Source organism: Dysidea avara, chromosome 7 (genome assembly GCF_963678975.1).
Source record: "Dysidea avara chromosome 7, odDysAvar1.4, whole genome shotgun sequence".
Taxonomy (NCBI): domain Eukaryota; kingdom Metazoa; phylum Porifera; class Demospongiae; order Dictyoceratida; family Dysideidae; genus Dysidea; species Dysidea avara.
The window spans coordinates 37,971,313-37,985,956 of NC_089278.1; the positions used below are offsets into that span (position 1 = coordinate 37,971,313).

Consider the following 14,644-nt stretch of genomic DNA (forward strand, 5'->3'; position numbering starts at 1 on the left):
ATATTATCACAGTATCAAACAAGTGCAACTGTACATGTGTAAAATATTGTCAATATAACTGAAATACACCCCCCCCCCCCCCCCTCCCCCCATTACAGCTGATTACACAGAAGAGAACATTCCAATTCATGTCAGTGGGAGAAGCAGCAAGACACGAGTGGATGTCCAAACTAAAGCAGTGTGCTGGCCTCTAGTCTCTACTATAGTAGTGGGATTTTTTTATTATAGAAACATTTTCAAATTTTTTTTTTTTAATTTAAAATAAATCTAGACTATTCGTTTATACATAATTTATATTTATAATTATCCTTAAGAACTATTTGTAGAACAGATTATACGTACACATCTATTTGTTGATTTTGTTGTAATCACATTACTTTATCTATCACTATTGATGACATCAATACTAGCATTGCTCAAGGAGCCATAGTCTACATTGTCAGAGTCAAATGGTACTAGTCTTCTCTTCTCTTGTTGGTAATGGTTGACTGATCGATCACTGTAATTCTTCCTCCATTCCTTGAAGCGTTTATAAGGTGACTTGGGAAATGAGGGTCTCTTGCAGGTGATCACATATTGTGTCACTAGACCACCAACCAATAGGATGGGCCAGAAACATGTCAGGATGATCTCTGAGGAACAGACAAGAAGGAGATTACTAACAGTGTAGTATACATCAGTATATTAAGACAATGGTGTGTACCAATAATGTCAACACAATAGACACACTAGGAGTAAAATACCACCAAAGTATGTCTGTAACGTGTACCTCATATTACTATTTCAGTGATGGCAATGGCTACACCCTCATATTTGTTATTGGTAACAACACTGATTCAGTTGCATAATAATAACATAACTGCCTGCGATAATGTGTCAACATTTTCAGCACTACTAGTCTCGCCCTTGCCTCCTCTTTTTCTTTGTGACATCATTGGTTGGTGAGATAGGGTCTGGTGAATTAGTGTTGACTAAGTTGTGTTCGCAGGAAAATAGTTACCATAGTTTCTTGCTGGGGAAATGCTACGTAGCAACAGTATCAGTCCTGTTCAAAATTTTGCAGTAAAATTTATGTTCTGCCATGCCAACATACATGTATGTATGTACAGCTAGCCAATGAAATCAAATCCACCAAATTTTGGTGGAAATTCATAACTTAGTCAACGCTAATTCACCAGACCCTATCTCGCCAACCAATGACATCACAAAGAAAAAGAGAAGGCAAGATAGCGGTCTGGCCACGTGAGACTACAGCGCTACTACTGTTAGGTCTTTTTCACATTCTCCCTCATTAGCAAGTGTGTTGTGTGGAACAAATACAACTCATAACTATGGAGAAAGTGATGGATGGAATAGGTTCCTCCCATTTGTTAACTTCTAGACTTGACAGCACAACTTACAGACAAGTATCACATGTCTCATTTATACTTAAAGGAAGATCAAAGTCTGAAATACATGACAAATAAGGAAATGCATGCCAAATAAGGAAATACATGGCAAAGATGTTTCTGTGATTTTTAATTGAAGCCCTTGCAATTGTACATTTTGTTATGTAACACTTGAGGTTATTACAAAAAATTAACAGACCTACCGGTGAACTGGTAAGGATGAGAGTTGATGGAGTTACTGTAGCCTGGTAGTGTAGCATGTAGTAACATGTCTGTAATGATGTCTGTCAAACTGTTCTGTAGGAAGCTACCTATACCTGTTAATACCAGTGAAGTATTGTGAGAGGTGTAATATACAAAATAGTGTTCCACTAATAATGACAACATTTGGTGTTTTACAGTTCCACTTTATAGATTGGATTACTTGTGTTGTGGATCATTAGCTTGTGTGGAAGTGTATTGACCTAGTCCTGCAGTTTCTTTGTGAGCCATGCCCACTGTGTTTCTGTCTGTATACATGTAACTTTGCCATTTATCAATGGGTGTGCATGTGTGACACTGTCTGCAAGTTTACGTAGAGCCACGCCCACTAATCAAGTACAAAATCTAACCTAGTCTTACAGCAGGCAGCTGTTGTCATGAGCCACACCCACTTGCATGCATGGAGTCACTATTCACAATTGGCTTACAGTAACTGCTATCAAAAGCTTGAACACAAAAAGTATGAAAATAATAGACAAATTATAAAAAAGTAGTTTGATGACTATTACCAAAATTTGTTGTTATATGGTGTACTGAGGAGAGTATCCTACTTCTCGTAGAAGGAACATCATGAAGCTATGACATAATAACAAGGTGTTGCGGTTTGTGATGTACAAACAGCCGTAAAAGTGCAAGAAATGTTTTAGCACTGTGACACTCAGGAATGCTATATTCACGAATGATGACAAGAAAAGCCTACGCAGTTTTATAAACCCATGAAGGCATGTTTGTAAGAGCTTGAGTTAGTTCAGTTGCTAGCAACGATACATTGAACATTAACGACACCATTATACAAAGAGAAACGGGAAAGCTCAGAAATGATATGTCATAACTCCCTTCTACAGGGGTATATGAGAGTAGGATACTCTCCTCATGTATATATATTATGAACTCTTGGTATAAGATTGGTATTACTATTTTGTTGTATCAGTGGAACACTAAACACAAATTATGTGTACATGTGATGTGTACACAACACTACAAATATACTAGAGTATACTAACTATCACTACACTGTACTATGTGTAACACACTCACACAATATCACTCCAAAGCTACCAATCACAGCACACAGAGTAATGTTCAGCTAAAGGACAATTAATATAATACCACAATCAAACATGTTAACACTTACCACTTTAGCAAACAACACAAACGGTAACATGAAGATGATAGTACAACAACCCAGTGCCAGGCCGTACACGTAATTGTAATTGAAATAGCTCAAATTCCCTACAGAAATAAGATAAAATACAATAGTCACAGGACATGATGGTGCTCACCAATTGGAGTATACATCAGGGTACATCCTAGTAGAAATGACATGAAGAAGCCAAACAAGATCACAAAGGGATAATAATAGCCACTGAAGCACCAAATAAGGATAAATGGGATAGACACTGTCATACCAATTGCTATGCTGGTTGACACTCGAACTAGAACAATAACAACACAAACAATATAATGTGTGACTTAATATATTGCTTCACCAGATAACTACTCTACTGGAGTTATTTTTTGAGAAGGAACTCTACTGGAGTTATTTTTTGAGAAGGAATTTAATGAGTTTTGCAAATGACATTTCATTTTACTTGTGAATTGAGCAGTACACTATTACAAGCTGTGGGTAGCAAATTGTTTTACTTCAAAAATATCTTACCATACAGTAGAACATATTATTAGACAATAGATGGTTCAGTGATACAAACATGAGGGTAGGTAGTGTGTGAGGAAAAATAATTGTTGGTGTAACTACTCATTCCAAGGTCACAAATGAAGTGCACCAATTACTCCAATTCTGGAGAATTGTGGCTGTGTTTGTCAAATAAGATCCCGGTAATATATTTTGCTTATGGTCTCACATGACCATTATGGTCTCACATGACCATTATGGTCTCACATGACCTAGGTTTTTCAGTCTATATCATAAAGTCTGGTTGTCAGGTGCATACGCTTAATAAAACTTTCATGTATTTGTTCCACAGTCACCAATATGTGGAGCCCAGTTCCTGTGCAAATTTTTTAGAATGGAGCACAATTTCCATGCTGCAGAAGATCGTTTCCTTGATAAACATAATGAAATCCACATTATTATTGTCCATGCACCAAGTAAAAGTTTGAGCCTAACAGACCTCATTTCTTATACTTCATCATGGTTGATAATCACATGAGGATGAACACAAAGCTAGGAGCTAGGTACATCTGTACAAGAGAAGAAATGCTAACCGTTAAACCCACAGAGAACTTTTGGGGAATGCATGTTTACACAATATGGGCACACATGGCAACACTAGGTGAGTTACTTAATATAACTACAACAACTACACATCGATTAAAAGTCTGTTCACTGAGCTACTTGGAGAGGTAAAATGAACACTGTGACTACTTGATATGAAGCGATGAACAACAGAAAGTCGTGATATTGTGTTCCTAAATTCTAGCCACGTGTTTAATTTCGATTGTGGGTTTACTCACTTGAGTCATATATGGAAATATATCAGCAAATCCAACAGAACTTGTTGCAAGGCAATAGGAGCAACTACCATTGAGTTATTGATCATTTCATAAAGGTATGCAATGGTTTGTGTGCTTCCTTACAGCATTAGATATCATTTTAAATAATAGCTATACCGGCACAATGTGGAGTCCATGAAATTTACAAACCCAAAGGCCCGGGCTGTAGCACACAGGCAAAGCGAGGGCGCCACTAAGGGCCCGAGGATTTGTAAATTTCATTGACTCCACATTGTGCCTGTATAACTGCTTTAGACTCTATTTTACACCACTTACCTCGTCCACGGCTGTTTCTGCTGTAGGGTCAGCAAAAGTGGCTGGTTTTCTTGTGATAATACTAGCGTCATAGCAACTATGCATGCTAAAATAAGCAAACTCATTACATCACAGCACATGAAAAACGTGTACTGATTAGATTTTGAGCATATGTTATATTATGCCTGAAGGAGTGGAGTATATTAGAAAACAAGGTGGAGTATATGAGATCTATTACCCACACAAAACAGTCTAACCCTTGACAGTGCTTCGAAAGTTACAGTGTTTTATGAAAGGCATGCACATTTATTAAGTGTTTATTTCCAGTTTTCTGGATTATGAGGGTTTATGGGTTAGCAAATAATATGTGCGTGTGCTTAATATATACGTACACTTAACAACCAGACCCTATGGTATTCACAAGCTGTAAATGTTCAAAACTAAACGATTCCACCAGTGGTCTGATTTTGGAAGAGTCCATGAAACACATTGTCAAGGATAAAAGCAGTACTCAATAAGAACACAAGAACTGAACTGTAAATAACTACATCTGTGATGATTGGTCCTTCACTTCCACTTGAGTCATCTGGTTGTCAACTATAGTATGTTCACGTTGAGCTGAATCCTGAAAAACAGCTAAAATTAAAAGTAGATTTTTTTCTCAACAGAGTTAACATTTCAGTCAACCAGATGATTATTGGTAACAGCAAAGGTGTCAACAACAGACATGGCTCCATTACAATTTCGGGAAAGGGCTGTAATGGACACTGTAGTTATAAGGCTTCCCCATAGGAAATGTATTGTGAAAATTTTGATTGGCTGTAAATATTATGTAAAACATTTGAACAAAAAGATTTTGAAATCTTTTTAGCAGGTCAAGCAGTACTACAAATGAGCCAAATTTCAAGATCGTGTGTAATTGCGTCATTAAATGTTTTTGAGGATTCAGCTCAACGTGAACATACTATATTACAAGTACACAAAAAATTGGAATTTTCAACTAGAGTAGAAACCACTATAGCACATTGATAAAAAGTACTGAAACAAACTGGAGTAGTGCATGATATAGTAAAACAATAAGAAGTGTTATATCCCTACTGTGCTCAAGATACCACACTGAAAATGCGCAGAAGAGATATAACACTTCTTATTGTGCACTACTCCAGCTTGTTTCAGTAATTTTTATCAATGTGCTATGGTCCCTACTCTACAGGTAGTTGAAAATTCCAAATTTTTCTGTGTACTTGTTTGTTAACTTTTTTGTAAAATAAACTTATTATGACTGGCGAACCCATGCATACTGCATTAAAGAAAGAAATGACACCGCACACCCCAGCTATCAATTATTGTCTGAACAGTGAAGTATCCATTATACTTCGTTGTCAGCTACGTTCAATCCGTTACACAGCATCACGAATTCGAAAAGCGCCTCTGCAATCAAAGTAGCCACTATGAAAAACAAGGACAATTTCCATTACAAAAGGAAGCCATTGCATGCTACTGCTAAATCAACACCTTTCACTGTCAGCAAAGATGACTTGAGTCACAAAGGAGGACACTGGTAAGTTCATGAAGAATGCAATGCACGCACTGCAGTATGCACGTGTCTGGCTGGGGCAACGTTGAACAGTGAAAAAATCAAGCACATAGCCTTAGCCGTTATCAAGTTATGCTTGTCTGAAGGCATCAGTCAGTCAGTCAGTCAGTCACTAGAAAATTTCAAAAAAAATAAAAACCCATAGCAACTTGTTGAAAGTGCTTCGGGTCAACCTGAAGGCTTGTTTGGGTTTAGTTTTACTTGCCTCATCATCATAAGGGAAAAGTGAGGCTGGTTTTTGGGTGATGTTTTTATGGGCCACAACCAAACCTTTGTGGTCCCTACTATACAGTACTATTGTACTGTATGATACATGTACTAAATATTAGAAATACTTACGTGTGCTTAAGTCAGAAAGCCACCACTTTGATAAGATGTTTTTTAGCAAGTTCTAACAAAAGCCAACCCAAGTCCAGTAACCAACATTACAAAGTAGCAGGATAGTAGTAACAGAGTATTAGAGTAGTTACTCACCATTGTGGGACCAGTCAGTAGTACGTGTAATAATGATGAAGAGTAGTAATGAGAAGATGACAATCAGAAGCACCACCAACTCTACAGGAGGAACAACTGATCATATTTTGATACAAGTGTTTTATTTGTGTAGACAAATTATAATATTAGCTCCACACAACTAGCTCCTTACCAACATCAAATAATCGGTGACCAAACAGACACAGAAATAGTCCCAGTAGTCCAACTAGTGACCCAACCACCTTGTTGATAACTGAGCCTGTATGGAGTATGAAACATGAAGTATGTGATGTGCAATATGTGACCCGCTGAGTGATAACCCGACCTGCTTGCATAATTCTGTTTTTGAGAAATACATTGGGTGAAAACTGCAAGCTTCAAAAAAAATTTATGCACGTTTTAATTGCTCCAATACACCATGATGGAAGACACAAATTGAGGTCTCTAATACACTACTGGACTTGCCTCTTCATGGAGACTAAGAATATCATTGTTAATCTCTACCACAAAACAAACGTGAGGTATGTGTGTTTGTTTATGTTGTAGTAAAACGTGACTTTACTGTTGCTGCTTCTCAACTTGAACAGCCTTTCTTGATTAATGGCATAGTGTATTAAGCCAAAAACTATACCTTGATGAATGCCCCAGTTCATAGTGCATAGAATGACACAAGTCTCTGGTTTTTCCCTCTAGACAACAAAAAAGTCATAAAATGAAGTTCAAGAAAACTGCAAAAAAGTTGGCTTTTCATTCAGGGGGGTCACATTAGTCCACCTACAAACAGGTAAAATAACTGGTTTTAAGGTGGCGGTTGCCTCACAATTTCCAGTTTGAAGGATCTTTTTAAAATTCAGTTATAAACAGATTTGGATAACTATGCTAAAGTGAACACAACCAGATTGTAGACCAGCACTTCCTTTATCTACATGTTGGTCTGTATAGCAATTGGAGATTGAACAGTGACACTAGCAAAAATACTTTCGGCGTCAGTTTACGCAAAGCTCGTTGCACATTACGGCAAGGTAGATCGTGGAATCTATTCTTTAGCAGCATAAGCAGGGCGTGATCAACAAAGTTCCAGCCTATGCCAGGCTGAAACATGGCAATGGATACATTAGACTAGTGAATTACATAATATGTCACTTAAGTTGACTTTTTCCTACAGGTATGTACCAACTAAGACAGATTCCACATAGGAACAGAATATACACAGTACATCATGTGATCCACTCACCGGGACTGTCACACCTTCCAATTTTGGCATAAAAGTCACATGAGTATGTTACCATGGGAACATAGGCACTAGTGGCTCCAGTTGTGAGGTCACGTACCACAACATTATACACCACCCCTTGTCCTGCGGTAGTGCCATATGTAACCTTCTTTGGGTCTTGGAACAACAAGTGTTTTGACTATAATGGGACACAGATGAGGTGAAGTAATTGTGTTAGTGTGTACACCACACAGAGTAGTGATGAGCAATGTGACAACACTTTAGTTAAACCATGATATATGTTTCTGATACCATCCAACTTTCTTTTACTACTGTGATATCGTGGATTATAACACACAATTCTTTTGATTGTTGAAATATCATACTTGTGTGAAGAAGTGTATTTACAGTAGATATGAGTGGATATATACTATAGTAAATATATTGCAATAGGCTTTCCAACACAATTCTGTTGCTGTGTCTAAATTTAAAACTTCAACAAACCAATAAATAACAATTTAATTATACTGCAATATCAAGACACTGTATCAATACTGCTCAACACTACAACAAAGTTACCATATATAGCCAAAGGAAGTGTAACATGGTTTTGCTGATTTTGAGGTTTTGTGTTTACCAGTAAATATATTTAGCCCTCCATATTATATTACAAACAACATTGAAAATATTCCTCCTCGAAATATTGAGATAGTGAACAACACAAGTGTAGCAGTAGCATCACAAATATCACAACATTGAACATTTGACCATGTAAAAGTCTGAGCCTTCATCAAGCCACATTACAAAGTTGATATCATTAAATACGACACATCCACTCCAGTCAGCCACAGATTACACTACACACCTTTTTACTGTGAGAGGTCACTCCATCTGAAGACAACATCTTCTCAATACCACTAAACATCTCAGACTGAGAATAGCTCCTCTCTGGCAAGAAGTAGGCATAAGCAAAGTACTCCAGATTCCTGACCGGTGGGTACCTGCTCTCATTTGCATCATCACAGGTGGGAGGGGCTGAATGATAGGAGGAGGAGCTGAAGCCTTGATCAGCATCAGAGAAGTTCCAAGTACTAGTGTACCGGGTGTAGGTGAGGTAGAGGTTGGGATCATACTCTAACTGAGATACTGTAGCACACCCTCCTGGTATTGGTACTACAAGTGTGTAAATGAGTTAGTAGTTTACTGGTAGACACTACACTACACTACACTACACTACACACACACACACGCACACACAAAGCAAAGCATAGCAAAGCCTTTGGCTGCCACTAGCGGTCATGCACCAGCACTGGGACACCTGTGTGCTACTCAGTCAGTGCCAGCAAATCCACCTGGGGCAGGACTATTAACACTCAGGAGGCTGTACCATGTCTCATAGGTGAAGGTGTGGGGACCTGAGGTCCCACCTGGGACTTCACCCATATGTAAGACACAGGACAGTTGGCATTTGCTTCCCCAGGTACTCATTGATGTTACAACTGGGTGGGCTGCTTCCCTAGTTACACCAGATCCCCATTTATACAGTGGCGTAACCGGGAATCGAACCTGGGATTCAACAATCAGCAGGCCAATGCCCTAACCACTTGGCTATGCTGCCCCCCCCCCCCCCAACCCACACACACACACACAAACACTACACACACACCTTCATTCCTCAACAGTTGAGTTACAATCATCACTGGTGTATCACTCTCATTGTTACTATGACGATAACTCATCACCTGATACTGCAGGGTGACCACACCTACTCTCAAGAGCTCCAACAACCCGACATGTGATCCATTGACCACACCCCCATTGTGACTAGCCAACCACAACACGTTCTTCTGTGTATGTACCTGTACAATGATTACTGAGTAGTATAGTGTAGTGGTTGAGTGTAGAGTAATGTTGATGGGATAAGGGAGTCCTGGCTTGATTGATACATGTGTTGTAGTACTAGCATTAATAACTGTAGGAAGGATGGAACAACAATGAACTGTGTGTATGGAAGCACTACAATTATGACTACACTATTACACTGTGTAACATATAGATGATGTAACATATTGATGATGTAATCTAATGTAGCTAAGTGTGTCTGTAAATAAATTATCAATCACTCTCGTAAGTCATTACATGGTGTCAGAAGTGGCTCGCTTTCCTTGAGCGTAATGAACATTTGTAAGCCGCCTGATCAATTGTCTTTCACCGGCAATGTGGCAAAAAAACTAGCGAGATTTTAAGGAACAATTACAATGGTTTCTTGCTGGCACAGAGTCTACTGAGAAAAGTGATGTTGTGAAAATTGGAATAATGTTGTCGCACGCTGGACAAGAAGCGTGAGAAGTATATAAGACCCTTCCTTGGGCGACTTCTGAAGACAAGTGCAAATTCGACAAAGTTTTACAAGCATTTGAGAGATTCTGTTCACCACAGACGAACGTTCTGGATGAACAATATGGACTCTGGACTTTGCGCCAGGAAGATGACGAGTCTATTGATGCATACTTAACAAGATTAAAACTGAAGATAGACTTGTGTGAATATGATAAATAAGGATGGATACCTGCAGTTAAGAATGAGTTGACACGCGACCAATTTATATTCGGTCTACATGATGATGCCTTGAAGGAGCGACTTCTCCATGAGACTGAGTTAACCTTACCACGAGCTGTATCAATAGCACAGCGAAGCGAAGCCTCTAGAAAACATATTAAAGAAATGGCCAGCAACAAGCAGTCTCTGGAATGTGATGAATTTCATCGCGCACGCCACAAATCACAAGCTGTCTTTTCATGTGGGCAATGTGGTAGACAACACAGGCCAAGGGAGTGTCCTGCATATGGACAACAGTGTGCCATCCGTCACAAGTACAATCACTTTGCTAAAGTATGCAGGAGCAAACCAGGCACAATGTACTCACCAAAACACAAATACCAAGCTCTTCAAAGAAAAGAGTAGATGAAGTTAAAGATAATGATCCAGATTCTAACTCATTTGACAGTGAGGGTGTGTTTTCAATTGATCCATTGCAAATTGATGGTTTAGCAGAACGCTCAGCCTGATTTTCAACAATTTCAACTGAAAAGGGAGATACAACTTTCAAGCTTGACACGGATGCAGAAGCAAGTGTCTTACCAGCTAAAGTTTATTACAAGATGAAAGTAAAACCTGTTTAAAGTCAACAAATGTCAGGCTAACTGGTGCCTCAATTACTCCTATTGGAACCTGCCAGCTTCTATGCACTGGAAAAGGTCAGAAGTGTAATATAAAGTTTTACATTGTCCCTGTTGATGCAAGCCCAATTCTTGGGTTGTCTGCATGTACTAGATTAGGTCTCATTCAACGTATTGAGGCCATTCAGATCTTACAAGGACTCACCAAATCAGCTATTAAAGAACAATACCAACGTGTTTTCACAGGTCTTTGCTGTCTTGGAAAGTACCACATCACCTTGAATGAAATATACAACCCAATGGTCAATCCACCTCGACCGTATGCCTCACTCTCTCAAAGATAAACTAAAACACACTATAGACAAACATGTGCAATCAGGTGTTCTAGTGAAGGAAGATGAACTGACAGACTGGGTCCATAACTTGGACATTGTTGAGAAATCCAATGGCTCCCTGCGTTTGTGTCTTGATCCAAGAGAGCTTAACCCAGCCGTCAAACGAGAGCATTACAGAATTCCAACCATTCAGGAAATATCAAGTGAAAAAGAGTCTTTTCAACTCTAGATTTAAATGACGGCTATTGGCAAATAGGACTTGATGAGCAGACTTCTGCTTTGTGCACATTCAACACTCCATTTGGGAGGTATTGTTTTACAAGAATGCCATTTGGTCTCAAATCTGCAGGTGAAGTGTTCCAAAAACAAAACGAGGCAGTATTTCATAGTATTGATGGCATCCACATCGTGGCAGATGATATCATAATAGCAGCCGTAACTGTTGAAGAACATGACAAAATACTACAACAAGTACTAGATAGAGCTATCGAGAGAAATGTAAATTCAATTTAGAGAAGTTTCAGCTCAGAGTCAGTGAAGTAAAATATCTCAGAACTATCATTACTCATCAAGGCATGAAACCAGATCCAACAAAGGTTCAAGCAATTGCACAAATGCCTACTCCACATGATAAATCAGCTGTCCGTCGTTTACTCGGAATGATAAATTTTCTTGGTTCTCATGTTCCAAACTTAGCTTCTATTACAGCACCCTTAAGAAATCTCATGAAAACTGATGTTCACTTCCAATGGAGTTTTGAAGCAAAAAAAGCCTGGAATGAAATCAAAAGCATTTTAGCAACTGAACCAATTCTTCAATTTTTGATCCAGCCATGAAAAGTACAATTCAGGCTGATGCAAGCGAACATGGATTGGGCACGTGCCTCATGCAAAAGGGGAGACCTGTTGCATATGCATCACGAAGTTTGTTTCAAGCAGATACTTTGAGACTGTGTTATATACAGTGTCCTTATTTCTAAGGTCTATACAATGGATCCATGGACAAGTGTCCTGATTATCAAGGTGTCATTATTAGTGAGGTGAAATCAGGACATGTTCACTTACCATTCTATTAGTGTGCACACTTTTAGACCCCTATACCAGGACAGGATGTCCTTCTTAAAGAAGAGGTTAGAACAACTCTCAGCAACCAGTAGTACTACACTACATGTAGTACCTTTGATGCATGTTAATGTCAGTTTTATTCCTGTCCTTTCATGAACATCTTAGTGTGTAGTGTAGCATAAAACAGTTTACACATTAGTACACACATCAGTTGGGAGACATTACAAGTGACATTAAATATCTTAGGGTACACAATTATAACATCATCCTTCCTTGTTGTTCACCATGGTCAATCCTTACTGTGTGAGACCTAATGTTGTGTTAATATCTTACTAGGGAATTATGAAATGACTAGCCAGTGAATGCTGCAGGTAATCTGAATATTTGTGATAAAATAAAGGGGAAGTCCCAGGCCATTGGTGACCTGATTGCTGTACAAGAACACACTGATAGTTATAGTGTATTATGTAGTAAATATTTCCTTATAAGGCTAAAGTATGCAGCACACTTTTTGGCTTCTTGTATGGCTTTACTGGAGTGCCTTAAATTAATCGCGAAAGTCTGTTTTCCATAGGCTCCAATGTATTTTGACATCACTTTTGATTAGCTGTTGATCTCGTATACTTTGGTGTAGCAATAGAGGATATGCATACCGAAACATTCTAACTATCACGGGTAATTTTGTTCAAAAACTTTGAAAATTTTAACCTAACCAGGCAGCCCAAGCTCATATTTTTGATTTTCAAAGATTTATAGAAAAATCATACCCTTGGCTAATTGCATAACAAAAATCATAAGAATCCATACAGGCAGAGTGGCAATTGATTTTTTAGCAGCTGTTCGGTTGAAATATAAAGAAAATATTCACGAATTAAATTTAATACATAAACTTTTAAAAATACACTTTCTCCCAAAGGGTATGAACTTCCTACTTGATTTATAAGCTGCAGATGAGTGGTACTTTAGTCTCCATACTTCTAAAGAGGATTGGTAGCCTGTGGAAAGCTCTGCTTGCTTGTTATTTGAAGTGTCTGGAATTAACTGAATTTTTTATTCAGAAGGTTGTTATTGATGTGCAACCAGTGGCGTAGCTAAGGTGGGTACTGGTAGGGCACAGGCCCAACCGATCAGTTCCAGTGCCCTACCAACTCAGGTACTCACCGTACATAGCTAGCTATAGCTAAATGTGATACGAGGTGCAATATGAAGCCTCCTACAGCTATACGTAACTAATAATAATTATTATGCAGACAAAACGTACGTACAGCTAGTGTCCTACTAGAGATGACAAATTTTAGCTGTAAAATGCCACCAAATTGAATCTCAGCATGTAATTTTCAAATTTTTTTTCTGGGGGCATGCCCCCCAGACCCCCTAGCTGCAGCATGCTTCACACATCATGGTCACTGCAGTTTATATGCATACAATGGTGCCCAACCAATCCTTCTGGGCTAGCTACGCCACTGTGTGCAACGTGGAAATGCTGCTTCTGTAATGGCAACAATTCCTTCATCAGAAGATTGGGCAGAGTTTGCCTCTTTGCCCACTGTTTGAGCAATTTATATTATCTTTTCAAAAAAAAGCCACATGTTGCATTTTTACACGCTGTTAAATTTCAGCTCATAACTCCTCAGCAGTTGATTGTATCAAAACGAAATTTGTACTGCAAATGCACCATAAAATAGGTTTTAAAAGGATTCCTAGAGTTTGTCTTAACTCGTTGGGGATGCAATTTTAGAGCGAGTGTCCGGAAATACCCTCATTTACCTTAGTGTTTGTTTCGTCAGAGTCCGCGAAGCGATCTGATTGACATTCCGGCAGTGGTCATGGATTGTGTTTACAGTGACCAGATTTATTTGCTGCCCCACACACAAACGTCTGGCACGCGAGACTACACTCGAAGGTGAATAATTTTGTCCACAGAGAGAGAAAGAGAGAATAAACATCTTAATGATTAAGACAAAATATACATTACAAGCATACAGGGGCCTAGACACATGTGCTGATGGATCAGTACAGGAGCCCTGGTAAGACTTACATTAACTAAAGGTAAATTAAATTACAATACACAAAAAAACAACTATATCTACATATATGTAATACTTAAGTTTACCTAAGGTGGTCAAAAGATCCCAGCCCGGGGAGGCTCTAGGTTTTTTATTCTAATTGGCGCTCAGCACTTTAACCTTATTCACATGTACTCCACTTACATAGTGAACATATAACAAACTCACATATTGTTGATTGTTGTTGAGCGTTATGACAATGTATAGTAACTGAAGCGAGTAATAGTAATACTGTTAGAGTAACCATCACCACCACGCCCCTTTGAATCACGTGTCAACAACACTTTTCGAAGGGCGG

General features: G+C 38.7%; 2 protein-coding genes across 6 annotated transcripts in view; one reads left to right on the plus strand and one right to left on the minus strand.

The window, feature by feature from the left end:
* The window catches only part of LOC136259575 (myotubularin-related protein 5-like), a 33,708-nt gene extending 33,304 nt beyond the window's left edge, over positions 1 to 404 (plus strand). Inside the window, exon 34 of the mRNA XM_066053049.1 lies at positions 99 to 404. Coding sequence (XP_065909121.1) covers positions 99 to 194 — 96 coding nt within the window. The 3' untranslated portion in view covers positions 195 to 404. The remainder of the gene's footprint in view (positions 1 to 98) is intronic.
* On the minus strand, positions 291 to 14,620 carry LOC136259576 (transmembrane 7 superfamily member 3-like). Of its 5 annotated transcripts, none has more exons than XM_066053050.1 (11): positions 14,515 to 14,620; positions 9,369 to 9,674; positions 8,568 to 8,875; positions 7,724 to 7,901; positions 6,662 to 6,748; positions 6,490 to 6,570; positions 2,933 to 3,085; positions 2,785 to 2,882; positions 2,688 to 2,736; positions 1,592 to 1,705; positions 291 to 632 (listed from the first exon to the last, which is right to left on the minus strand). In XM_066053050.1, the coding sequence occupies exons 1-11, from the start codon at positions 14,591 to 14,593 to the stop codon at positions 379 to 381; spliced, it is 1,707 nt and encodes a 568-aa protein (XP_065909122.1). In that variant the 5' UTR covers positions 14,594 to 14,620; the 3' UTR covers positions 291 to 378. The 5 variants fall into 5 exon arrangements, 3 of the variants coding, with proteins under 3 accessions (XP_065909122.1, XP_065909124.1, XP_065909123.1); XM_066053052.1 differs by lacking the exon at positions 14,515 to 14,620 and having other exon boundaries at positions 8,568 to 8,650; positions 8,704 to 8,875; positions 9,369 to 9,510; XR_010703303.1 differs by lacking the exon at positions 1,592 to 1,705 and adding an exon at positions 4,440 to 4,524 and having other exon boundaries at positions 543 to 632.
* Between the last annotated feature and the right edge of the window lie 24 nt (positions 14,621 to 14,644).

Coding starts and splice junctions, on each gene's coding strand:
- LOC136259576 (XM_066053050.1), bottom strand. CDS start 14,593: ATGGTTACTCTAACAGTATTACTATTACTCGCTTCAGTTACTATACAT. Junction 2,883..2,932: donor CCTGATGTATACTCCAATTG/GTGAGCACCATC, acceptor TTATTTCTGTAG/GGAATTTGAGCTATTTCAAT. Junction 633..1,591: donor TCATCCTTACCAGTTCACCG/GTAGGTCTGTTA, acceptor TCTGTTCCTCAG/AGATCATCCTGACATGTTTC.